The sequence below is a fragment of the Scardinius erythrophthalmus genome (genome assembly GCF_964197995.2).
Source record: "Scardinius erythrophthalmus genome assembly, chromosome: 9".
NCBI classification, from domain to species: domain Eukaryota; kingdom Metazoa; phylum Chordata; class Actinopteri; order Cypriniformes; family Leuciscidae; genus Scardinius; species Scardinius erythrophthalmus.
In genome coordinates this window covers 32,987,460-33,013,434 of record NC_138229.1, presented here as the reverse complement: position 1 = coordinate 33,013,434, position 25,975 = coordinate 32,987,460, and the positions used below count along the sequence as shown (strand labels likewise).

Sequence of the window (25,975 nt, the reverse complement as noted above, 5' to 3'; positions counted from 1 at the left end):
TTCCTGTTTACTCATATTATACTGGATATCATGTAGAATTAAAGTCTCAAAGTAAATGCAGTCACCTACAAACCTATTGAGGAAGATGTTTTCTTAATCTTGTAGATGTCTCAAGCACCACCACATTATATAATGTTATTAAATAATGTTCGATTGACTGATTTTAAATGTGTGCTTTCAGTTATTTACCAGTTTTAAACTATAAAAACAGAAGTCTCAGACTTTTGTTTCCTACTCTATAGTTTATTTTAAATTTTCTCAAGTTGGGGACTTTTTGGGGTTGTAACACTGAGTAATCTTTATAGGAAAACCTAAATAGGATTATGAGTAATAGACTGATTTCAGTAAATCAGATGTTTAGTCAGTGGGTGGCGCCAAATACAAAGCCAGTAGTTCCTCGTCCTTTACATGGAATCCTGCATCCGTGGAGATGAAGATGATTCGTAATGTAGAGAGAGAGGGACTGTTCTGCTAGTGCGCGTGTTGTACACAACACTGAACCTCAGATTTACTGAACGCTCGAGAGCACGTTTCAACCTGATCCTCAGCAATAGGGTCTCTTGTGACTGTTCAAATCTCTCTGGATTAAAGTGAGCTCTCTTCAGGAGGGGTGTGAAGGGGCTTAATGCGTTATCCCACTCTATTCATGTGGAGGAGGAGAGTATGGAAAGGGTGGAGCCGGTGAAGTGCTGCATAAGGCCAAACCCTCATTTCCCCTCAGCCTATAGAAGTCAGTGGTGTTTTTTGAATGCAGAAAGCCTTGAGTGGCTGAGTGGCTGCATTTGTCTCATAGCTTCCCTGTGGCATCTGTGTTATTGTAACATCTTCCACAAGAGGGATCTGGTGCCGCTGCTCTTTTGACTTCATTTTAGCGTGTGTAATCCCAAACTGGTTCCGGTTTGATCTGCCGAACGTGCTGCGGTGAACGCTCTGGTATGCAAATGCGAGTGGGGGAGATGTCGGTCACGTGATCAGCCCTCCCTTTCCTCAATCCTGTCTCTTGCACCTCCCCTCCCGGCCTATGCATAAACAACAGCAGATTACCACTCAGCTGGTCCGTCTCCATGGAAACGCTGACCTCATGCTGGGACGAGAGATCTGGGCCAGTCACCATGGCTGTCCGCCAGGAGACTAGACTTGATCTCCCTTACCTATAGCAAGGTGCACCTAATAGCGGCTTTGCTGCTATTTTTGGAGGTCAACAGCACAACGTTCTTCGATCATGCTGTTTTTTTCCCTCCCCATCATGCACTGCAGATAATGATTTGCTACGCTGCAGCTCAAGAACCATTGTTAGCTCCTGCTAACTGTGCACTCACGCTAGATGTGTGACCTACATCCCACTTCAAAGTCGTGATGCTCTGCAGTTTGTCTGCGGTGTCCTTGCCTTACAATCTGCTCTACAGAAATGCACACTGAAGCATTTGCTTAGTCATTTGTGCTGTATTAACATTTCACATGTTCAACGTACAAATAGAAGGGCCAACATTATCGTCATGACCTGCAGCATGAATATGAACCTTATATGACCCAAATAACTTAATTATGTTTGAACTGAGCATTTCAAGCCTAAATAAATCAAACATAGTGCTTTGAATCTACCTCCTAGATAAGATTAGCTTGTTTTAATGAGGAAAATGAAGATTCTGGCCTTATTGGGAGGAAGCAACTAATGGTACCTTGTTGTAAAAGAACAAAAAATGCATTGGATTTGCTACCTATTTTTTAAAGTAGAACCAACTAGAATAGGTGATTTTCATCAACTAAAGATTGAATATGAGTTGGGTAATGCTTGGTGATACAGAAGCCACAGGTCCCTCGTTTCCAGGTTGAATTCGCTCCCCTGGAGATGAATTGATGAATTGGTGCCATCCGTAGTCAGAGAAGGCCTCCACATTAATTTACTGAGTGGATTTAATTAACCTGTTTCTTTTTTATGGCACCCTCATTATGGTGTCAAAAGGGATTTGGAAAGCTTGCCCTAGTTTGGTTAATATTGCTCCTTTTTTGTCTTCCTTTTTTCTTCCATTTGCCATCGTTTAAGTCACACTCGAGGCAAACTTGTACAGAGATCCGGCCCGGCTTTGGTGTTCGGAAGGTGTCTTTCCCTACAAAGTCCCCCCCTTTTTAAAAGTGTGCTGTAATTGCACATCCATAGACTCTCTGAAACGCTAGTTCAGAAAAGGGTGCCTGTTTTCTCTCTTTTTTTTTTTTTTTTTTTTTTTGCTTCCTGCTACCTGAGGAAACACTCGTGTCTTTGTTTCTTGGTAGAAGAACAGGAATGCTAAGTGAAATATTGAAAATGAGTTAACCTTAGCCTCTGGTTCACACATAGGTACAACATTTGAATCGTGTCTCTTTGTGTGTGGAGCGATGATTCTCACACTTCATGGATAGAGGTGTTATGCAACAAGGGTATACGGCTGTATAGTTCATGCGAGTTTTAAGGAAAGGAAGAATTGGTGCTACACTCAAAAAAAAAATGCTGGGTTCAGCCTGTTGGGTCATTTTATTGGGTTATTTTTATATATTTTTACCCATGTGCTGGCTAGTTTTTCTGTAACTTAGCTGCTGGGTAATTTTTACTGTCAATGCAAATGATGAACACCCTCACACACCTACCCAGTGCTGGGTCAGTGCAAAACCAGTTCAAACTGGACACATTTGTCAACGGTCATTTTGTGTCATTTTGTTCTGAGAGGAAACTTCCTGAGTGGAAACTTCCTGAATGAAATGAAAGTTTGTATTACATAGTATTTCCTATCAAATCATTACTGTACAAATAGGAAAACGTCTGTAGTCTCACATTTTACCTTACATTTAGCAGACGCTTTTATTCAAAGCGACTTACATTGCATTTCAAGGTACACATTTACATTCTTATCAGTTCTTGCTTTCCCTGGGAATCGAACCCATGACCTTGACGTTGCAAGAGCCAACGCTTTACTGTTTGAGCTACAGGAAAGCTTGCGTTTACATGTTTACATGTATGTCGCAGCTCAGATAGCTCACATACGTTTGCAAGATGTCTGTTAAAGATCACTTCATCTGGAAAGCATCTGCTGTTTACTAACATCTGATAGACGTTTTTAAGATGTCAGTTTTACATATTTTCTAAATCATAAACATCTCAAAGACATTTTCTAAATGTCTATTTGGCATCTGACTGGAAACATCCTATACATGTATTGCAGATGAGCAAACACCCGTCTTCCAAAAAATATGTCTTCCAAATGTAAACGCACACATCAAATAGACCTCTCTGTGATGTACGTGTGCTATCAGAGAGCTTATGTCTGTTTGGAAAGCTACAAACGAAACTACTGTACGGATATACACTCAAAGCGCCCAACGCCAAACCAATGTGCGACCTGGGCTGAAGCACGAGGCGACATCGCTGTCGTGACAAAGTTGTCGTGCAATAGAAGCGCTATTAATCTAGTGTGCTAGCGTCGCGCTACGTTTTGACGGGTCGAAACATTTAATGAACTCGAACAGCATATACCAGTTTTCTTCCCACAGATTCCTGTTGTCTGTTCTTGCTGCTCCTGTCACATCCTAAAATGTTTACTAAATGTGTTTGATTATTTTATGATTGTACAAGACTGACTTGCCATTGTTGACTGACCCAGCACCATGTCAAAAAAAAAAAAAAAAAAAAGCATGTGTTATGTCCAGTATTTACCCAGTGCTGGGTTGCCATTTAACCCAGAAATGTATTTAACCCAGCATTTTTAGAATGTAATTTTGGACTGAATACCTTCTGATTATATGACTTTGTTTCAGTTAGTTTCTGTAACTGAAATTTTCTATTCATGAATAATGATTAAACGCTATATACTGTATATATATATATATATATATATATATATATATATATAAAAGGTACTTTCTTAGCATCTGGTTCCAAAAGAACCCTTAAAATCCATGGTCCAATGCACAAAAGGTTTGGACTATTAAAATGTTCTTCACAAAGCACTGTTCACCAAAAGGTTCGTTCTGGAACCAAAAATGGTTCTTCTATGGTATCACAGCGCACATTTTTAATTTTTTTTTATACTTTATTCTTAGTACTCAAGCCACATGCTTATAAAAAAATGGTCCTAGCTAAATGAAGAGCTACGAATATCTGTGGAAATGACTATTGAAACGACATTGAAGAGTAAGTCTGCAATCTTTCTTGTTCAAATAAAACAGGTCTCGCAACCTGCTTTCACTTTAGAGAACAGCTTGTGGTTTTTATCGTATTTGTCCAAAGTAGCAGCACCAGCAGCAGCAGCTTCCTCTTTCATTGTGAGTCAGGAAACAGGCCCTCGGTCCCTCCATATCAGTTCCCACGCATCATACTGATAGAAGCTACTATCCAGTCATGACTGAATGGTCTTTACATGTCAGTCAGATTGTGATATATTTTCCTGTAAAACTCCTCACAAAGTCACTAATGGTGCTAATTTCCATTCAGGCAAGTTTAAAAAACATTCTCCTATTGAACAATATCAACGTTCCTTTTAAAGTCACGATGTAACGGAAGTAGCGACAGATCCTTTCTTCCATCTGAGATGTACGTTTATCAAAAATGGTTCAATTCACTTGTTGTTATATGGATTGAGGCAGTTTGTAAGCAAGCTTGCAGATTATTGTAAGAAATGGGCAGGGTTTATGCGGATAAAATGATTGGAGAAAGTGCATTCACGTCATGATGTAATTATAGTCTCGAGAACACGTGATGTTATATTCGGAGCTGTTCACATCCTGGGACTGGGAATTATGCATTTATGGCACCATTATCAACAGCTAAATGAATCTGCAGAGGTCAAGTGGTACAAGTAGAAGCTCTCAGACAATTCCTATCTTACAAGCTGTAATTACGAGCTCTACGAGGACGTGAACGATTTTTACAAGTTGAAATCACATCATTGCGGTAATTACGACATGGCGAGATCCAGATATGACATTTTTAAACTAAACATTAAACATAAACATATAAACAATAATCGTTAACAATAGTTGTTTCCACTAAAGGAAAGACTGAATCCTCCAAAATGGTTTAAAGTTTTTTCGATAATATGTTTCAAATCTACAATTAAATCTGGTTTCATAAATTGAACTTTTTTCATCTCAAGTCATGCTTAACTGTTTTATTTCAAGCTGGTTAATCTAAAACGCATTAAAAAAAACAGGTGATCCCTATATCAAAAGACGGTTGGCTCTTTTAACTGTAGAGGTCCTGTCATATTAACTGATGTTTAGTGAATTTTCACAGTTGAAAAGGGATAATTTCAATAGGAATCCACACAATCTTATGAAAGCTTGTTCCCGCCACGGGATAAAACAATTTAAAAGATAATTTAAAAGGCTTTTTATCTCACAATTCTGGCTTTTTTTTTCTCAGAATTGCGAGATAAAGTCACAATTGCGAGATATAAACTCGCAATTCGGACTTCGTTTCTCTCGCAATTGCAAATTTAGATCTCACAATTCTGACTTTATATAGCAATTCTGAGGAAAAAAGTCAGAATTGTGAGATAAAAAGTCGCAATTACCTTTTTCATTTTTTATTCAAAGGCGGAAACAAGCTTCTATACAATTTCGCTTGAGGGCGAAAAGTTTCCCCAATGCAGATTTGCACCGGGATCAGGTTTTCATGCAAAGAGAACACTTGGTGTGAAAGCAACTTCTCTGTGAGCTGAGCTTCATACACGCTACACTTAAAATTGTCGCCCTCCATTTTTCTTTTTTTGCTTCCAAAATGCCGCTAATGTGAAGTGCACCTTAAGGCAGTTCTCTCTACAAATTAGATTTCTCCTATTAATTTTTATATGGGCAGCCTCCCCGTATCATATCTCTGACTTGTACAGTCACATGTGTCAGTTTTGTGTGTCTTTCAGTGGGAAGGTATTACATGTCACAGGATTTGTGGCATCTTACCTCCCCCCCTGCTTGGGTCAAACAGACCCCTGTGTGTTTATCAGCTCTACTCCCACTAATGACTGTGTGTGTTTGACACAGATGGTGAGCACTGAGAGTCTCCAGGCTTTGACACACTGAGTCAGGCCTGTTCCCAGGACAGGACTTTCCTTATAATGACTTACTTTACACTTAAACTGGACACGTTTAGTTGTCAATTAAACCCATTGCTCTAATTAGGCTATTCCCTAAATTAATGTCAGCAGCATCTGAGCTCTCAGTTTATACATAAACTACAATGCATCATTCAGCCAATGAACATTGCCATAATTTTAGCCACGCTGTGATAATGAACTAACTCTTCAACTCTCACTTAAGATGAATATTTAATGAGCAGACCAGCAGGACACTCCCATGCTTCTGTTGCTGCTGGCCCCCAAGGGTTTCGAGTTACAACAAGAGAGGAACACAGACTGAGAGCAAATTTTCCCTCCTTTTTTCTAGACCAACTCAAGTAGGTATCATGCTTTGTTTGGCAAATTTATTTTCACAAATTGTACCGTAATAATAATAACTGTTACATATTTATTTTCTCCTCAACTGAAATAATATCATCAAATTCGATCCCCAATGACTTTTCTTTGTCTACAGATTGGGTTCCAGCTTAAGGTCTTCTTTAAATGATTTATAATACTAATGATAATGCAGCTCCCCTAAATGCCTCATTTTAAATTAGCACAACATATTTGAAGTCTTTAAAACTTCTCTAAGGACCCAACCTTCTCCTCAGTCAGAGACCATTATTATCTATACGTTCAACTGTGTTCTTGAATAGTATTTGCTTTTGTTAGTAAAGCGGGAAAGGGAACAAATGTGTATGAAGTACCATGCATGGCACAGCAAACACAACATGTAGGGTACTTCTTTAATATACTAAATTATAGGAAGTTAGGCCTATTAAAGCATAGAAATATGGGAAAAGATGGAAAATAAGTTACACTGCACAGGAATGCTCAAGAAACATGTAAGAACATGACCTACTGCACCTGTAACATTCCTTTCACCCCACAGGTGAACGGATTTTTCTGCTGGGTGGTGTAATGGTGATTTAATTATTTAAAGTGTTAAAAACACATCCATTCAACCTCAACAAACATGTTTTTGGAATAAAGTAATTAAGATAAAACACTTTTCTAAATATTCCTAAAGTTTTAAAGCTACTCTAAACATGGTCTGTCGCTTCAGCTGTATCTGCGTGTTGTTGTAAGTCAGTGCCGAAGCGGATCCGGATCCAGAACAGACTCTGGTCCGTGTGTTTGCGCATGCCTGCAGTTGTTGGGTCGGGTTTCTCCGTCCTCCTGCTCTCTTCTGTCCGCCATTTCGCGTTGTTCCGCAGGGCTCCTCGCAAGTCGCGTCATGGAAGAACAATAACGCGTCTTTGTTTCACTGCAGCTGACGAGTGGAAACGCTGAAGAGGCAGTGAACGATATAATGAACACATAGAAACACTGCGAAATGCCCGTTACACGTCGCATGTCGATTAAAATAAGAGTTATAACAGTGGTTTCTCATTTTATTCTGTTTCATTTGATTTTGCATATTCCCCGTTTGAAATTGTAGCCAGTACCGGAAATGGACAGAGCAAGCCATTTTTTGTCGTTGTTGATTTACATATTCTTCTAGGTGCTATGACAAACTATTTATTTTACAGGATACAATAAAATGAGCAGAATCCACCGTAATATCATATTTGATATTCGTTTTTGACAAGCTTATGAACTTTAGTTTTAACATTTTTACAGTTTGCTGAACAATGTTGAGCTATTTGAATAAACACATAGGCTAAGGGTCTTCTTGTGATATTTGGCTTTTAATCTAAAGGGTCATTCCAGTTTGTAAGGAAAGTGACCATAGGCCTACGTTTGGATGCTAGACTGTTATCATGTGGCCTTTAACTGACCTTGGCTTTGATCATCCTGTGTTCCTATTATGAAATAGTGTAAATAAACACTTTATGAACAATGTTTGCTAGTTATTGAGGTCTTTATATTTGCAGTATCTTGTTCAAGCCTTTGGGAATGAAATTTGGGTGGGGCAACAATTATGTAGTCAGGTTGTTAAAACCTTTGTGTCTTAAGCTCTGACCCTAATACATTACAAAAGCAAGGAAAGGGTTGTCTTTCTACTTGTGTTTTGCATTTCACATGGATGTATTTAAATGGAAAGATAGATAGCCAGACTGAATTCTAAGGTAATTGCTTTAGTGGTCTTGGTCTTTTGAGCAAAGTGCATTGAATAGAATGAATATTCAGAGAAACATTAAGAGAGACTTTTGCACTTTGTCATTAGAGCATTTCTCTGTTGGACCCTGTAATCCTTCACTTTCTTAATATTTCTGTCTGTGATTTGAATAAATTTGGTTTGAACAGCAGCACTGTGAAATTTTGCAGGAATCCATAGTTCATGCTGTTTGGAAAAGGTGGAACTGGTTGATTGCTTGAAGAGATATTCCTGCTCTTTATTTTTTTTTTTTACTCATTCACATCAGTTTGTTTCTGCATTTACAGCTGTCTTCAAAAATAAATAGACTAATTTATCTGGACAAGTTTCCATTTAGCCCTCTGTAATTCTTTCAGCATAAAGTCATTTCTTTTCATGTAGTGTCAGAGAGATGACACTAGATGGTACTAAATTGTCTTTCACTTTTAGGCCACATAGGACAGATTGGAATGAATGTCATTTTGGATAAAAGACTGGACCGACAAATTAAAAATAAAACAAGCCAATTTAATGCCAGCTTTCATTTTTAATAATAGGTAACATTCCTATCTTCATTTTAAATTACATATACTTTATTTTAAGATTTGGGTCTTCAAAATTGAATTTGATATAAATTACATTCCTATTTTTCCTAACAAAAATGTAATGAAACACGTTCTTTGGAATACACAGTATTTTTATTTTTAATATCAAAATGGTATTTCTGAGAATATGTTGCTTTATGTATTGTAGAATTCTAATGGTACAAAGTATGAAAATGAACAATCCATCATGAATTACTTGCTATAGTCTGTAGATATTTCATACCTTATTCTGTAATGCATTTATGAAACGAATCAACCAAAATGAAACACATTGGACTCCAGGTCATTGGACGAGCAAGTCTTTTTTTAATTCTTGGTGTCATCAAGTTCAAATATAGTGCATGGACTATTCCACCTGGCTCACAATGTCATACTGTTTGTTTTGTGAGGATTTATCATGGTCAGTTTTCAGTTCATGGTACAAGAGAGAGGTTTGGTTTGTTCCTTTATGTGTTGCTGTGTCTGTCCACAAGAGGAGGCTAGAGGACCGAGATCACAGGCACATGGATGGGAATGACTCTCAGGCCTTTAAGATGACACTAAAAGTAAGTGGAAAAAATGAAATCTTTTGAAGTTGTCACAGCTCTTCCTGTGGCTGCTTGTTTTATGGTCTCAGACTTTAGTGTGGGAGTGAATAGCAGTTTAATTGGCCAGTCACTGGTAATTTGTTCTTGGGTTTAATCATTATGTGAAAGTCAAAGCATCTGGTCAAATATTGGATCGTTTTTTAAGGAATTCAATTACAGCATCTATCAAGAAACTGCAACATTTCCGCCCAAAGTGGTGACTTTGTGCATATAATGACGGTGGATAAACTACTAAGAGCAAAGTCCAGTCCTGCACACTTGAATGAGCTCCAAACTTGGTCTGATTGCTACAGTTTGATCAAAGTATGCTATGAAGTCCTTTTCCCACACAAGTGTGCAACAGTTTTAGTTCACTTCAAAATGAAAATTTTGTCATCATTTACTCACCCTCAAGTTGTTTAAAACCTGTATGAATTTCTTTCTTCTGCTGAACACAAAAGAAGATATTTTTTTAACAATGTCGGTTACCAAACAGTTGATGAACCCCATTGACTTCCATAGTATTCCCTATAATATTTCCTACTATGGAAGTCAATAGGGTCCATCAACTGTTTGGTTACCGACATTCTTCAAAAAATATCTTCTTTTGTGTTCAGCTGAAGAAAGAAATGCAGGTTTGAAACTACTTGAGGGTGAGTAAATTATTTTTAAGTAAACTATTCCTTTAACACTTGTTAAAAATCTATTATGGTGATTATGAGGTTCATCAAACAATATCATTTGACTGTTTATATCTTGAATGGCAATAAAGAGAAAAGCTGTATCATTTCCCCTTTGTGAGCGAGCCATGGAGAAAGGCTGAGACAACATTAATTTTTAATCTGAAAGGAAAGACTGTTGTAATTGGGTCCATGGGAAAGTCTTTTGCTCCTCTTCCTTGTCCTCTAACCTCGGTTACTGTGGGAGAAAATGGTGTCAGTGTCCATGTTAGAATAATATTAACCAAAGGAATACCTTTGATCCATTACTTTATGAATTCCATGTGCTCTTAGACGCTTTGTTTTCATTGAGGCCCAAACCTTTTCATCATATTCAACCACCATTCATCATAACTGTACACCAAGCCACCAATTACCTCTCTAATGTGTCTCTAACGTGTCTTAGTTTTATTGACACCACTCTGTGAAAAATGTAGTTTGTGGACAAACTGGAAGATATACAGATATACACAATGGTTGCTCTAATACGCAGTTCTTGTCCCCGATGCCCAGTCGCTGTTTCTCTCTATTATTTTTGTTTTCTATGTGACTGTGAATGCTTCTTATTAAAGCTAATGAATAAATACACAATGCAGCCATTATGCCTGAGACATTCCTATAGTTTCATCACACAATGTGTGTTGCAGCTGAAGAGAGGACTTCTTCAACGCCATGTGAATGAAAATAACCTTGTCCGGTGGAGGGAAATGTTTCATATTTGATACTATTGGTTGTGTCTTAGTTTTGTGAACTATTTTCCAAACTATTTTCGCTATTAGAATAACAGACTGCAATGATCTGACTCTTGCAGATAACATGCAGCAGATGAACAAAGGAGGGCAGTATTTGCCAATGCTGTGGGTAAATGAGAGAAGGGGAAACACTTTTTAGGTGGGAAACCAGGATTTCTCTGCAAAAGGCAGGAATGAAAGAGGACACATAACCTTCAAAGAAAAGTTGTCGCACTTGAAGTAAAAAAATGATGAATTTAGTTAAATTTTTAACTATTTTAGTAGGTTTTAACAAGTTTCTAACTTTAACTGTTTTTTTTTTTTGTTTTTTTTTTTACATTAATAAATTTGATCCTTTTTGGTTCTACAAAGTTCTTATGTTAATAAAATATTGTGCTCACAGCTCTCTTCCTTCTGTTGCTCACTGGTTTCTTGAAAATCTTTCCTGTATGATACATTTGTAGCACTTTAAGCATGTACTTAGTGCACTTCAGTGATCATCTATGTAAAAACTCCTTAGCTTCAGGCACTTTCTGCTGCATACTCCAATCCTTTAGTGCACTTTTTATGTGTGTTAGACCATAAAGTAATTTGAGCTGAACCACTTCAAAGAAATAAAAAAGGTACACAGAAATGTGTGAACGAGCATTTTCCCACAAATTATAGACATAAAATGTCCATATTCTTCATACTATACAAATTACAGGACGGTTTCATTACTCTCCCAGTTTTCTAAAATCCTTGAAAAGCTTTTTGCAGAAAGAATGGATAATTTTATTGAAAAATATAAACTCTTAGTTGACAGTCAATATGGATTCAGAACAAATAGATCAACATCCTTAGCATTAATGGAATTAATTGAGGAAATTACAAGTAGTATAGATAACAAAAAATATGCAGTAGGAATTTTTATAGATTTAAAGAAAGCATTTGATACGATCAATCATGATATTATGATCAATAAACTGGAAAAGTATGGCATTAGAGGAGTAGGATTAAACTGGGTGAGTAGCTATTTACGAAACAGGCAACAATTTGTGGAAATTGGTGAACATAAATCAACTTGTATGAATATAACTTGTGGAGTGCCACAGGGGTCAGTTCTTGGTCCTAAGCTTTTTATTTTATATATAAATGATGTATGCAGAGTTTCTAATATGCTGAATTTTATTTTATTTGCAGATGATACCAGTATTTTCTGTTCTGGTGACAATTTACAACAGCTTTTGGAGATAATCACATCAGAAATGAAAAAATTAAAACAGTGGTTTGATGTGAATAAATTGTCATTAAATTTAAGTAAAACAAAGATAATGTTATTTGGGAAACACAAAAAAAATCTTGATATAAAATTGGAGATAGACAACGTTTGTATTGAAAGAGTTTATGAAAATAAATTTCTTGGTGTGATTATTGACCATAAAATCTGTTGGATACCGCAAAATGAGCTAAATTTATATCAATACTAGTGAAATCAAGGCATATTTTAGATCATAAATCTTTACATACACTCTATAATACTCTCATTTTACCGTATTTAAGTTACTGTGTGGAGATATGGGGTAATACCTACAAAACCAACCTACAGCCATTATGCACATTACAAAAAAAAGCTATAAGAATCATTAATAATACAGGACACCTTGAACATACCAATCTATTGTTTTTTAAATCACATATATTAAAGTTCATTGATTTGGTTAAATTTAAGACTGCTCAAATTTTGTACAAAGCAAGAAATAATTTAGTTGCAAAAAATGTTTATGGATAGGCAGGGTGGGTATAACTTAAGAGGGGAGTATAACTTCAAAAAATTAAAAGTCAGAACAAATATGAAAAGCATGTGCATAACGGTATGTGGTGTGAGTTTGTGGAATGGTTTGGAGTTGGAGCTAAAAAACAGTACAAATATATATAAGTTTAAAATATTGTATAGAAACATGCTTATAAAAGGATACAGGGATGAAGATAGGTAATGTTGGGCGGGGATATTATACAGACTGTAAAGGGACAGGTGATTATAATGTGCTGGGCTGCACAGTAAATTATTATGTTTGGCTGTTGTGTTTCTGTTTTCATTGTTTTTGGGGTGTTTGGTTTAGGTTTGTAAAGAAATGACGTAAATAAGTGTTTAAGTAATTATGAGCATTGAAATTAGGGGTGGGAAGTAATAAGCTTTGGCTTCCTCCTGCTCCTTTTCGAACACATTAGTTATTTATTCAAATATTGTGGATAAATACTTTGTTTGTTTTGTTGCTTTGTTTACAACTTATATATGTTATATTGTATTTTCTTTGTCTATTTGTAATATGTTCGAAACAAAAATAAAAAATAAAATGAATGAATACTATGACTTCCACTATTGGCTTCCATAGTATGGAAAATAAATACTTTTTGTAAATGTAAAACTGTAAACGATGAGAGAATTGAATTTTTTGGGTGAACTCTTTCTTTAATAAGTAGCCTAAAAACGTTAGATGTGGGCCTTAGGGCCGGTTCACACAGCACACGTTTATCGGTTCCAGTGCGTTGCTTTTAAATAGTTTTTGTATATAAACTTACGACAGACTCTTATGATGGGTGTGTGCCCTGTTTTGCTGCTCCTTTCAGCGTCACACAAGAAATTCATTTTAAAACGTTGTGTCAAATTAAAGTTCAATTTGTAAAAATGCGTATCGAACGTGAGTTACGAAATCAGATTTTTTTAAGTACCTAGTAAAGTAACACATTACTTTTAAATGTAAAAGAAAATATATTTTTCAAACAAGTTGAGAGAAATCATGAGTAGGGGCTGTTTACACAACACCGTTTTCAACTAAAAACGCAAGACTTTTTATGCGTTTTGGCCGTTCGTTTACACGACTACAGAGTTTTGGGTGCCTGAAAACGCAAACTTTTGAAAACGGGTTTCAAAGTGCAAGTTTTTGAAAATGGTTTCTGTGTAAACAACAAAAAGCAGGAATCTCTGAAGACAATGACGTCATGCACATGCAAATTAGGTGTTCAGTCTATAATATAGACTGAACACCTAATTTGCATGTGCATGACGTCATTGTCATTTTCAAAAACTTGCACTTTGAAACCCGTTTTCAAAAGTTTGCGTTTTCAGACTCTATATTGTTTTATCGCCATCTACTGGCCTGGCAGCAGAAAACAGCGTTTTTAGTAGTTTTCGCGGTTCCGTGTGAATGGGGATCATTTTGACAATGGTGTCATCTGTACTGGAAAAACTTAAAGTCCGCGTGAACCGGAAGTTGCAAACGACTTTTCTCCAGTGTTGTGACGTATTTCCCAGTGAAACGGAATATTGAACAGAGGGCAGGGTTTTACTCTAGCGCTCCTCCTCTCCATCTCTGCTCATAGCAGACTAACGGTTTGAGGGGAGTGGTTAAGCGTTTCCCAAACCAATTCCTCAAACCTACGTCATCAGAGAAGGTCCTCCAATGCAGAGGGGAGGGGCATTTTCAGATTTTGATTAAAGATTACGAAGCCAAAACATTTTTTTGTGTGGATTGACTTGCATGGATTAATTGTTCACCACAAAACGATCAATTTAGGCAAACAAAGTAAATATGGTCAATTTTGATTTCATGTGGACTTTAAGCATATTTTTGCAGTGTAAACGTACCCTAAAATTCAGAGGTGTTGTGTGCACTGTGTAAACATGAATGTTTATGGTATTTCTAGACTAAATGTAAACATGCATTTAGGCCTACTCATCTCACAATTTTTTTCCTCAAAATGAATGAGACAGTGAAATGCAAACCCTGAATATTACACTAACCCGCAATAATTAAATATGTTAATTACCACAAATATACTAGTTATATACTATTATATACTATATAATCAGTTAGTTACTTTTTTTAGGAAGTAACGCAATATGGTAATGCATTACTTTTAAAAGGAACTTTCTCCAACACTGGTCTTGAAACACCATGCATTCCTTTCCATTCCACTCCGCTGGAAGACTGTGTCAGTGGCTCCCTTTGCTTCAAATGTATAGAAGAGTGGGAAAACAGAGCAGTGTAAATTTAGATGATACATTAATAACAGAGTACTGAGGTGACATGGAAACAACCTGGGATAAATACACTGAGTCGGCCTTACTGTACAAAAAGATCTGCCTGAAGCCTAAAATTTGAGACATATCAATTGCTACTATTACATCATTCCCACAACTTAATTTCACTGTCAAAAGGCACAAAGGTTTTTTTTTTTAAATGACGGGAAAGTTTGCTGAACCTTTGTGTATGATTTTATCTTCCCTAAATGAAACGTTGACCACCATGTGAATTCAGAAATCTCTGAAGCACACTGTATGCAATCTTTAAAACTTTAAATCATATTTCTGTTATTATTCAGAAGTTACTTATTATTAAAAAAATATTATTATTCAGTATAACTGAATTAATAATTGTACATTGTACATATTTAATAATAACCAACATCATTAATGTTTAATTTTTCACATACTAGGCTATATTATTCGATCTCGGGTGCATTAATTAATTCTTACTGTGAGTGATGACATGTTGACCGTTCCAAGATGGTGGACGAGTCGACGTGTCTGGACTGTCGAATGTGGCATCTGCGTATACACGTCTATGATTTTAGTACTTTGAGGTGTATCTTGAATGTATAAAATCAGGCCCAGGTAATGCCATTGATTCAAGCATGATATGTTCGAAGTCAATCGCTGAATCCATTGCCAAAGACACCCGTCATACAAGCGACCCAAATGTTCATTTGAGCTCATTCAACAAACTCTCTCTCTGCTTTCACTCTCACTACTTCTGCTGCCATTAGCCATCTAATTGTGAAGTCTAATTCCACCTCCTGCCAGCTTGATCCTACACTGTTTTGCTTAAGATGTGTGTTCCAGAGGTTGCACCTTTCATAACACATATGATAAACTGTAGTTTAGCATCTGCTATTTTTCCAGCAGAATTAAAAATGGCTGCGGTGACCCCTTCTTCTTAAGAAATCAGGCCTTGACCATCTAAACATGAATAATTACTGGCCAATTTCAAATCTACCATTCTTAAATAAAATACTTGAAAAAGTTGTGGCTTCACAATTGAGATCTTACTTAGATGCTGATGGCCTTTTTGAACCTTTTCAGTCAGGATTTCGCCCATCTCACAGCACTGAAACTGCTCTTCTTCGTGTGGTTAATGACATTCTTCTGTCCAAGGTTTCAGGGTTAATAAACATCTGGATGCTTCTCGATCTAAGCTCTGCATTTGACACAGTCTGCCATGAAATATTTATCTCTCACCTTTCTTACACCTGCATCACTGGTTCAGCTCAATCCTGGCTCATTTACATCAGCGACAAAGTATTATATCACTATACAAGGATTTAATCTGCCACTGCTCCGCTTTCACAGGGTGTTCCTCAAGGTTCAGTTCTTGGTCCACTATTGTTCATCATTTATATATATCCACTTGGTGACATCATACGCATGCATGCCATGGACTTCAGTTTCATTGATATGCTGATGACATTCAAAATTACCTCACCACCAGCTCTGATAGGCCATCCCTGCCTGACTCACTTACTGCAAGAATCAGGGATATCAAGCATTGGATGTCCCTGAATTTCCTTAAATTAAATAATAACAAAACTGAAATATTGATGAATGGCCCTGCTACCTCAGTCAAAAGGATGGACCTGTCCTTTGATATTGATGGGGTTCATGTTCTTTCCTTCTTCATCTGTCCGTAATCTTGGTGTCTTATTTCACTCAACTCTTTTGCCTCTCATATTTCTTCTGTGGTTAAAAACTCTTTTTCCATATTCGTAGTATTGCACATCTTCGATCTCCTCTCACTCTACCTGATGCTGAAATCTCAATTCATGCGTTAATCACATTACGTCTGGATTATTGCAATGCTCTATTTCTTGGTCTGCCCAAAAACGTATTGCAAGATTACAGTATTTTCAAAACTCATCAGCAAGAGTTCTCATCTCCACCAGGCGTTCTGCTCACATTACTGCATGACCTTCACTGGCTACCTGTTTCATCACATATTCACTTTAAGATATTACTTCTAACATTTAAGGCATTTAATGGTCTTGCAGCTCCATATTTGTCAGATCTAGATCACCCTGCATGCCTTAGATCATCTGAACTTTTGTCCATTCCTCGTTTTCGGTTGTCCACTGTAGGTGGAAGGTCATGTAGTGTTAATGCTCCTATAATAGAATTCACTACCCCTTACACTTCGTAATATATCAACTTTGTCTACCTTCTAGACTCTTCTAGCTAAAAACATTTCTATTTAATATGTATATGTGGATAATGTGGCCTTATGTATTTGCAATGTGTATGTGTGTGTGCAAATGTATTGTAATGTACAATGTAAAGCGACCTTGAGCTACGGAAAGGCGCCATTTAAATAAAACTACTTCTTCTTCTTCTATATGTTGCTGGAGCTTCGGCTACTACATATTGCAGCTGCTAACAAATCCCGTAGAGGATAGGAGAGAATCGCACCCGAGGGGGCTGACTGCACCTCCAGAGCTGTTCTAGTCATACATTGTGCATATCTACATATTCAAATGAATCCAGTGAAGAAGGTATCAAGATAAGCTGCGTCCGAAATCACATACTTCCCTACTATATAGGCGAAAAACAGTATGTGACAAAAGAAGTATGTCCGAATTCACAGTACTCATAAAAGAGTAGGAAAAAAGTACCCGGATGACCAACTTGTGCATACGATGGACACTTTACTATCCCATGAGGCCACGGGACAGGATTTGTGAATGGCGGTGACGTGACGCAACTGACGCTGACAGGTTATGTGATAAGAACAACATAGCGAAAGTAGTACATACGGATTACATTCACAATATATAAAACATAATTTTTTAACGGTCGTGAAGTAATTACTTAATCAAAATAAGTATCTAACTAAAGAGAGCATGCGACTTCCATCTAAATGCACTAGTAGTTTGTAAATAACTATTGCATCCAGAACAGTTTGATCATAGCTTGCATTAGACAGATCCAGACAGTACGGACTTAACCAAAGTTGTGTCCCAAATCTTACACTATGCACCATGTACTCAACTGTATAGTGTATGGATTGTACAAGGTTATTTTATCGTTTAGCAACGTGATTAAAGCTGTGACAGTTGAGTGCATTAAGTGTCCAACATTACACACTTTGTTTTTTCAGTTAATTAAGTGCATCATCCAGGTATTTAAAGTGACTTTTTCTGTTCTGAATTTTCAGTGCATACTACAAAACGTCATAGAACAGTGCAAGTACGCAAATTGGGCCACATCTCAAGTCTTGGAGGTGGGGTAATCTGAGGCCTTCTTTCATCAAGCACACAGCCTACCTGAACTATTATTAGCAATGAGTGACAAGTTACAAAATCATGTGACGTTGACAGTTTAGGTTTACTTACCTGTTCACCTTAGGCTATTATTATATTTAAAAATAACTGACATGCATTCTGTAGAGGTCTCTCTCACATACTATCTCATTCCCCCTCTTGTTATCGATCATTTCACCAAGGGCACCATGCCTAATTTATGACTTCACACTCTTGTGGGAAGGATGGGAAGAATTGTGTTTCACCTCGCTCAGTCCGAACCATTCAAGTCCAAATTTTCTCGGGATGTGTACATTTGTTGTACTGTGCCATGTTTGTTTGTATGCATGTCTTCAGCACTGTTTACACCTGGTAGGCCTATTAAGATGCGTTTTGGCCGATCTGATCACAAGTAGATGAGGGAGACACATTCTCGTTTACTCCTGGTGTTTTAATCTGTCTCTTTTGTCCACTTTCAACCACTTCTGTCCTGATTTCTTTAAGGGGGGGGGGGGTCTATGGGTGGGGAAATGTGTTTTTTTTTTTTTCTGATCTTTCAATCTAACGGACAAAATAAGCTCACACAATTTACATATGAACATGCCCAGAGACATCGAAAAAACATTCAGAGAGTGTCAGCATTCATTTCTGCTCTGACACAAGAAATGAGTGCATGTTAGAAATAAAGAATGGTGAGTGAACATTGTGCTTGGTACGTTTTTCATCTTCAAACCAAACTTGAGTCTTCAGCCGACAAAGTTTAAATCTCGTCTGGCTAGAGCTCTTCCTATGTTTACTCATTAGGTCAGTTGACGGAGAGTAAACGGTCTCTTGTGGCTGTTCGAACGCATTCGACCACATTATAGCATTTACACACTATAAAGCAATCCGGTCAAATGTGTTTTTGACTACCTCTTTTTAGACCCCGTTTACACCTTTTTTTTTTTTTTTTTTTTTTTTGCCCTTTATTTAACCAGATAAATATTTCTGAGATTAAAAATCACTTTTACAGAAATTTAGCGGCGTCCACTTGTGATCAATCAACCAAAACGCATCTTAATAGTTCATCTAATGTTCATTGGACAGCATTAACTTTCATTGAATGGACGATTTCCCTTACTACACACTTTGAATATTTAAGAGCATGTGACTTGTGCACAAAATCACCGACATCTAATACAATTGCATACATGTTTTTTTTTAAGTCCCTTCTGAGGAAGTATTTAGAGCCTCTAACATAATCGTTGCTGTATAGTAATTGTCTGCCAGGGATCACCAGAACGCACTTGCTCTCATTATGCTTAAAATACACCAGGCCAGTGTTATTACTTTCAAATGAGCACTTTCTCCTTGCGGAAACGGCATCTCAGTTCCAAAACATTCCTGAAGAGCAAGCTCAATACGGCTCTCTGAATCTTCTAGGAAAGCAAAGATTAAATTACTTTCAAACATCAAGCAGAGCTGAAACAAAGAATAAATTAGGCAGAGTGTTAATATTGTAATCACTGTTGCAAAGGAGAGCATGTCAGTCGCTGCTGTAATGCGCGTTTCCCACTAGAGGGAACACATTCCTGTCTCTGAGCGAGGCTCTATGAGAAGAAAAACAGAGGGAAATTAACAGCCTTATTTGATGAGGAGCATGTTTTTTAGAAGAAGCTCATGGTGAAGGAATGCACATTGATAGCTGGGTAGTTTTCTAAGGCACTGGTTGTCTTGCACAGAGAATAATGTGCCCTTGTCAGAAGAATGCACCTGTCTGAAGCTCAGAGAGCGAGGGGAAGCCATCTATCGTCTGAGTTAGTTGTTTCACAGCAGAGCTTTCCTCCTCCACATCTCTCTGGCAGGTCCACGCATGCACAGTTTTCACTGCCTACTCATGAGGAAGTGTTTCTCTGTGTCTGTTATCCTGTACAGCAATATATACTCCGCCTCAGGGGAGATCAGCTTGAGAAGCAGGAAATTTGGCCTGATGCTAGAATTAAAGTGGAGCATTATTGGGTGAAGAATAAGTGTTCAGATTATGATTAAGCAGAATTTAAGGTAAGAGTAATTATATTGATTATATTATAATTAATTATTTATTAGAATAATTAATTATTTTTTTTAATCAAATTTGTATTGTTGTTTTCATATCTTTTTAAAAGACAAAATCATTGATTTTATTATAACAAACCAGATATGTATTCATATTATAACGTGTAAAGAAGAGATAATTTAATGACTGTTATACCAATCCATTATAAAATGATAGATGCACTGTGATCAATGTATGTTATATGAATTATTTTAGGTGATGATAATCTGTAATATTATAGCCTTTGTACAAGCAGGCAAACTTAATTTTCCTATTTTTGTGAACTAAATGTTTACTTTGACAAGATGGTCTATAGGCTATGTGTTAGTGGAACAGGTTTTTGCAAGTTATTATTGATCTAATATTATAGATCTACTATTGATTTTTTTTTATTTTTATTTTTTTGTTCAGGCACAACTGATTTGTCTAATAATATTATTGATCTACTATTGATCTAATAATATATATATATATATATATATATATATATATATATATATTTAATTTTATTTTCGTACACTTCACTAATTAACAATCACACATTTGACCTGCTCATATCCAGGCCAAGAATCTTCTCAAATCCATTTCCAGGCTTTCTCGCGCACTGTGGGTCATTACTTTGATTGACATCTCTGGCATCCAATAGTTTCGCGCAAAGCGTCAACTTTGGGTTCTGATCGTTTGGGCGTCCAATCAGATGCGCCCGACTGCAAGAAGCCTCGTCATCAAAGTAGAATTTGAATGTAGGTTATGATGAAGTATCTGAAATTCCCCTCCCCTCTGTGTTTGCCGGCGAGGTTATGGCTTCTGCTTTGTTTAAACGCTACTCTCATCCCAAATAATACAGCACAAACCGTGTGTTGTTAATGATTCGAAAATACATTTTTAACAGTATTATTTACAGAGCCCAACTTGCAGAAGACGCGTTTCCATTGGTTGCAGCTTCTTACGTCGTGTGGTTATTTTTTTTTTCTCTCGGTAATAAAAATCAGACTATGATCTAAACATGGGTTTCCTGTTTTGAAAGGGGTTCTGCAACTAAAACGGGATGCCTGCTAAATATTTAGCTGGTTTGTGCGCATTTTCTCCTTTCGTTTGTCAGGTGAAAGAAGGCAGCGGTGAAAAGAGCTGTTTTTGCGTTTACTCAAGTGCTAAGTTTAGTGCAAAATTGACGGAAAGGGGAGGGGCTGCATCTGGCATGAAAACAGCTCCAAGTGCCACCCCTATACGTGCTCAAAAAACAACATTTCCGTAGTGTGCTTTGGCATATTGACCACCTATCTATGCTATAATAGTAGGTGCCGTGTTTGGGGGTGATTTAGGGGTCAATAACTCTAGCAACTCATGGACAGACGACATTTGTTAACTAATTAATTTCATGAACTTTAAAAGAGAGGCACGACTTCATATGTGAGAGTTAGTATGTCGTATCAACGGATTTGTTGAGGAAATGTGGAATTGCGTTGCACAGCTCTGTCTTGTAGCGAGAAAAGCGGAGGTAGGAGGTGTGTCTTCTCTGTTGAAATACCGGCTGGGGGTGTGTCCTTTTACGTTTGGAAATACTTTCTATTGTTCCACTCTATTGCCTTGAAAACACACCTCCTCGGAGTCCACTAACCAATCAAATACAGCCGACCGCCTCTCACGCCCCGCCCACAAATCTATATTAAAGCCTCCTTCATCACATGCCGTCGGCATAAGAAAGCTTCATTACAATAGTGATTATTGGAGGATAGAGGAGGATTATTCTCGCATTTTCCTGCGTTCCGAATTTTATTGATACATAATATTAATTATGGCCGATACGAAGGTTGACTCCGCGAAAGAAATCTCCGCAAAGGTAAGAACGGATGCCTGTCGATAAACTAAATTCTCATAAAAAAAAAAACAAAAAAAAAAACATTTTCTTTCTTTCATTTGTCTCCTAGTTCGGATTTAACGCGAACGCGTAGGCTATTTTGGGCTGTAGTCGGAAAGAAGCGTTGATAAATTAAAGCAAAAGTACACGATAACTGCTCCGTAAGTGATTTTAAATTGATGCATTGTGATGAGAACTTTTAAATGGGATAACCTACATTGTAACTAGTTCAATAGCGCGTGCGGAATGAGAGCACATTCAAACGCAATTTCTCATTGTCCGGAATGTAACAGTCTGCGCGCGCGGGTTCTTTGTTTATACAAGCGTGTCGGTTCCCCTTTGAACGGCGTTGATGTGCGCTGGAGACGTCAACTGTTTTAGCGCGATAAATCCATAAACCTGTTATTCTTTCTATTTCGTTTTCCAGATCCTTAAACGTGCATAAATAGCCAAATATGTTACGCAATTTGCTTGCTTTGCTCGTCCTATGGTTTTATGGATTATGTACATTTCCGTACAACAACGTTTTGAGCACTCATTTATTCCTAAATCCGTTCATTCATTACCGGTTAGTTTGTGGCATTACGGCGGGGTTGAGAACGCGTTGATCGGTCGATAGCCTCTGGGCTGAAAGTTTGCCGGTTTGTCTAGGCGGCTTGAAGCCTAAACCGATAGGAAATCTCATGTATGATAAAGACAAATAAAATTGACTGCACATTTGACGGGATTAAAGAAGCAAGTTATTTCGAATTACCGCTGTTCGGGTTTATCATCATGTCCGATAGCGATTGATTCTGATGCAGCCGATAGGCTACGCGGAACTTGGATTAACGCTGCAGTGCATCGGTTTTCATAGGCAAATAACACATTTTTGAAGTTTATGTATAATAAACAAGTGAAGAAATGATAATGTTACCCGAACTGTTTGACTAGGTTGTAAATTGTGGTGCCGTTGTCTCGTACTCGAAAGCCCTTTACACTCACAGAGGCAGCTGATATGCAAGCCCAGAGATCGAGTAAGCTGTCTTATGAATTTCCAACGAGTTTCTATTTTTCCATGTAGTGCGACGGCAACGTGGGCTAGTTGGTTTACTAGTTTGAAGCCAGAGACGTCGGTGAATTTAAGGGGGCGGTCCAAGTTGATGTGGTTGATAAACGGCTTAAGGGCTAAAGATTATATAAACGAACTAATGCAAATATTTGCATGGGTAAGACTCATTTAACTGTATTTGACAGGGATTTAATTGAAAACGAGAACCCTCAAAGCAAATTCAAGGAGCACACGATATTCTGACATTTTTGACGGGTTGTGTTTTTTTGCCGACGGTTTCTTGTCAATTCTGCGACTGCGCGAACTAAATCCAGGTTAACGTGACGGCGGTGTTTGCGTGCGTGCCGAACTCTGTCGTGTTCGTGTTCGGGATGGATAAGATTGTGGAAGCCACGCGTGTGCTTCTTTGTCTTTCATTAGAGTTCGGCATCAGCTCGCGGAACCATAATTCCGTGGTTCTGAATTATCCAGCTTGTTTGACGTTTTAAGCTTTTTATTTTCTGGAGCTGCGATGTAAGCAAGTGCGTACACGCCAAAATATGGTTGCTTAATGCATTTGCTTTTACAATACCCACAGCCGCCGAGCCTCACTAAAGTGTCCGATTACAAACGAGCTCTCTCGATAGGAGGCGGGAGCATGAGTCGATGATGGACAGCACACTTCTCTGCGGCAGCCAATCAGGCGTCAATGTCAGAGGGGCGTCATTAGAGATGCAATTTAAATTTGTGCGCATAGGGGGCGTTTTGCTCACGCCAGTCGTAATCTGCATTGACTCTGCCTATTGGACACAGAAGGCTCTAATCTGACAAAGTTTAACGTTTTAGTCAAGAAAAATAACGTTACTTTTTTTTTTTTTAGGACTTGAAAGAGAAGAAGCTCCTTGAGGAGAAGGAAAATGGAAAAGATGCCACTAATGGAAAGGTAATTAAATGCAGTGTTCTCTACTATTCATCTACTTTGGTGTTCAATGGAGAACATACACTGACCTTTTTTCTTTTAAACGTTTTAATAGGAGAATGAAGAGAACGGAGAGCCTGAAATTGATGATGAGGAAGACGATGAGGTAGATGAAGAAGACGAAGAGGAAGGAGAGGGTGGGTGCAGCATTAATGTTCACAATTTACTGCCATGATGACAAATTTATTCAAAGATTTTTTTTTTTTTTTAATTGTGGCTGATCATTTTGTGCAGGTGATGAGGATGAGGACGAGGACGAAGATGATGACGAGCTAGGTGGAGGAACAAAACGGGCTGCTGAAGATGATGATGAAGATGATGAGGTACAATCGAAAGAATACTGGAACCAAGTGATAGTGTTTTCCACTTGTTGTCACAGTTCGAGTAATTCATTTTCTAATCCCCCTTTTCTTTCAGGATGATGTCGACCCTAAGAAGCAGAAGAAGGATGATGATGATTAAAGGATTGTTTCATATTGCTGAGCAGGTGTAGACGCCTCTGCTTTAACCCAACCGTTGGAGCCAGTGGCATTAAGGACTCAAATACATAAAACATGGTCATTTTCAAGTTCGTCACCCATGTCAACCAACTGACCCCCAATTAAAAATTTTCTAGAGGACCGACCACAACTCAGATTTCCAGCATTCGCAATGAAATAAGCAAGACAAGGATTTGTTTGTATTTTTATTTACATTTTATATTTTTGTACATATTGTGAAGAGGTCAGCCACTTTATCGTGATCTCCTGTGACCAAAACGGTGCTTCTTTATGAAATTTTACTTGTTTGACCATGTCTCAATATTTCAACATAAAGACAACATGTATAAAATCAACAGCCATTGAACTCAGAGCATTCCAGTAAATTTTATGTATGAACTTTAGTTGTACCATAACTAGTTGTACCATAAACTAGTTTTTGTATGGGAGGGCTAGGCCAAAGAAAAAAGGAGTTTTGGTTTCTTTTGACTTTGTTTTGTCTGCATTATTTGTTTTACCTTGGCCTGTTTGTTGTATGTGTGGAGTTTGTTGTTCAACAATAAACTTAACTTTTATTTTGTGAGTTATATCAATATTTTTTGTTTCAAAATCACATAAAATTATGCAAGGAAACATTGAAAATATATATTCATTGACTCAAAATAACATTTGACGCACTTTACCTATTAATTCAGTTCATGAGACACTACACTCAACTTTGACACATTTAAGATTGAGTTTTCCGAAACTACTTTCTAAACCCAATGTATAAAGGAAATGAATAGATTTTGTGGTTCGGTAAAAGCAGCTTCATGAGACCACCCAAACTATGTAGGACAACATGATATGAAGTTATTATACTAAAGTACATCAGATAGATGCCCAAACTGGCATGATTGCATAAAAGGTGTGCTTCATTTGCAGCACTCTGGAAAAACAAAAGTCCAGTGCCATTGATGTTTTTTTTTTTTTTTAGTTCTCAACCAAATAAAATAAATTTCCTAAAAGCCATCCTGCTCCTTCAGATTTAACACAACCTAACCTGATAGGTGTGATAAAGGTTGATTTTACACTTATTGCTATAGAAGGGATCCTGCTGGAAGCATGCATTTAAAGGGATAGTTCACCCAAAAATGAACATTTAGTCATTAATTACTCAACCTCACGTCGTTCCAAACCCGCAAGACTTTAGTTCCTCTTCAGAACACAAATGAAGATATTTTTGATGAAATCTGAGAGGTTTCAGTCCCTCCATTGACAGCGTGACGTGCAAGAGCCAATGAGGTTCATTCAGCACGGTTGAGCTTGTGTTAATGTTCGCTGATTAATGTTTAAATGTCAATAAAAGCTTGAATTCAATCTGTTCATCAAATAAAGCGATCAAGTCTCTTCAGAGAATTTGGACTAAACCGCTCTGTTCATATGGATTAGTTTTA

The 25,975-nt window shown here is 37.5% G+C and overlaps 1 protein-coding gene across 1 annotated transcript; it reads left to right on the top strand.

Moving 5' to 3' along the window:
• The first annotated feature begins 21,446 nt into the window (after positions 1–21,446).
• On the top strand, positions 21,447–25,122 carry ptmab (prothymosin alpha b). The gene is made up of 5 exons (XM_081374974.1): positions 21,447–22,033; positions 23,962–24,024; positions 24,116–24,197; positions 24,295–24,383; positions 24,478–25,122. Exons 1-5 carry the CDS (start codon positions 21,989–21,991, stop codon positions 24,520–24,522), a joined length of 324 nt encoding a protein of 107 aa, XP_081231100.1. The 5' UTR covers positions 21,447–21,988; the 3' UTR covers positions 24,523–25,122.
• Positions 25,123–25,975: the final 853 nt, after the last annotated feature.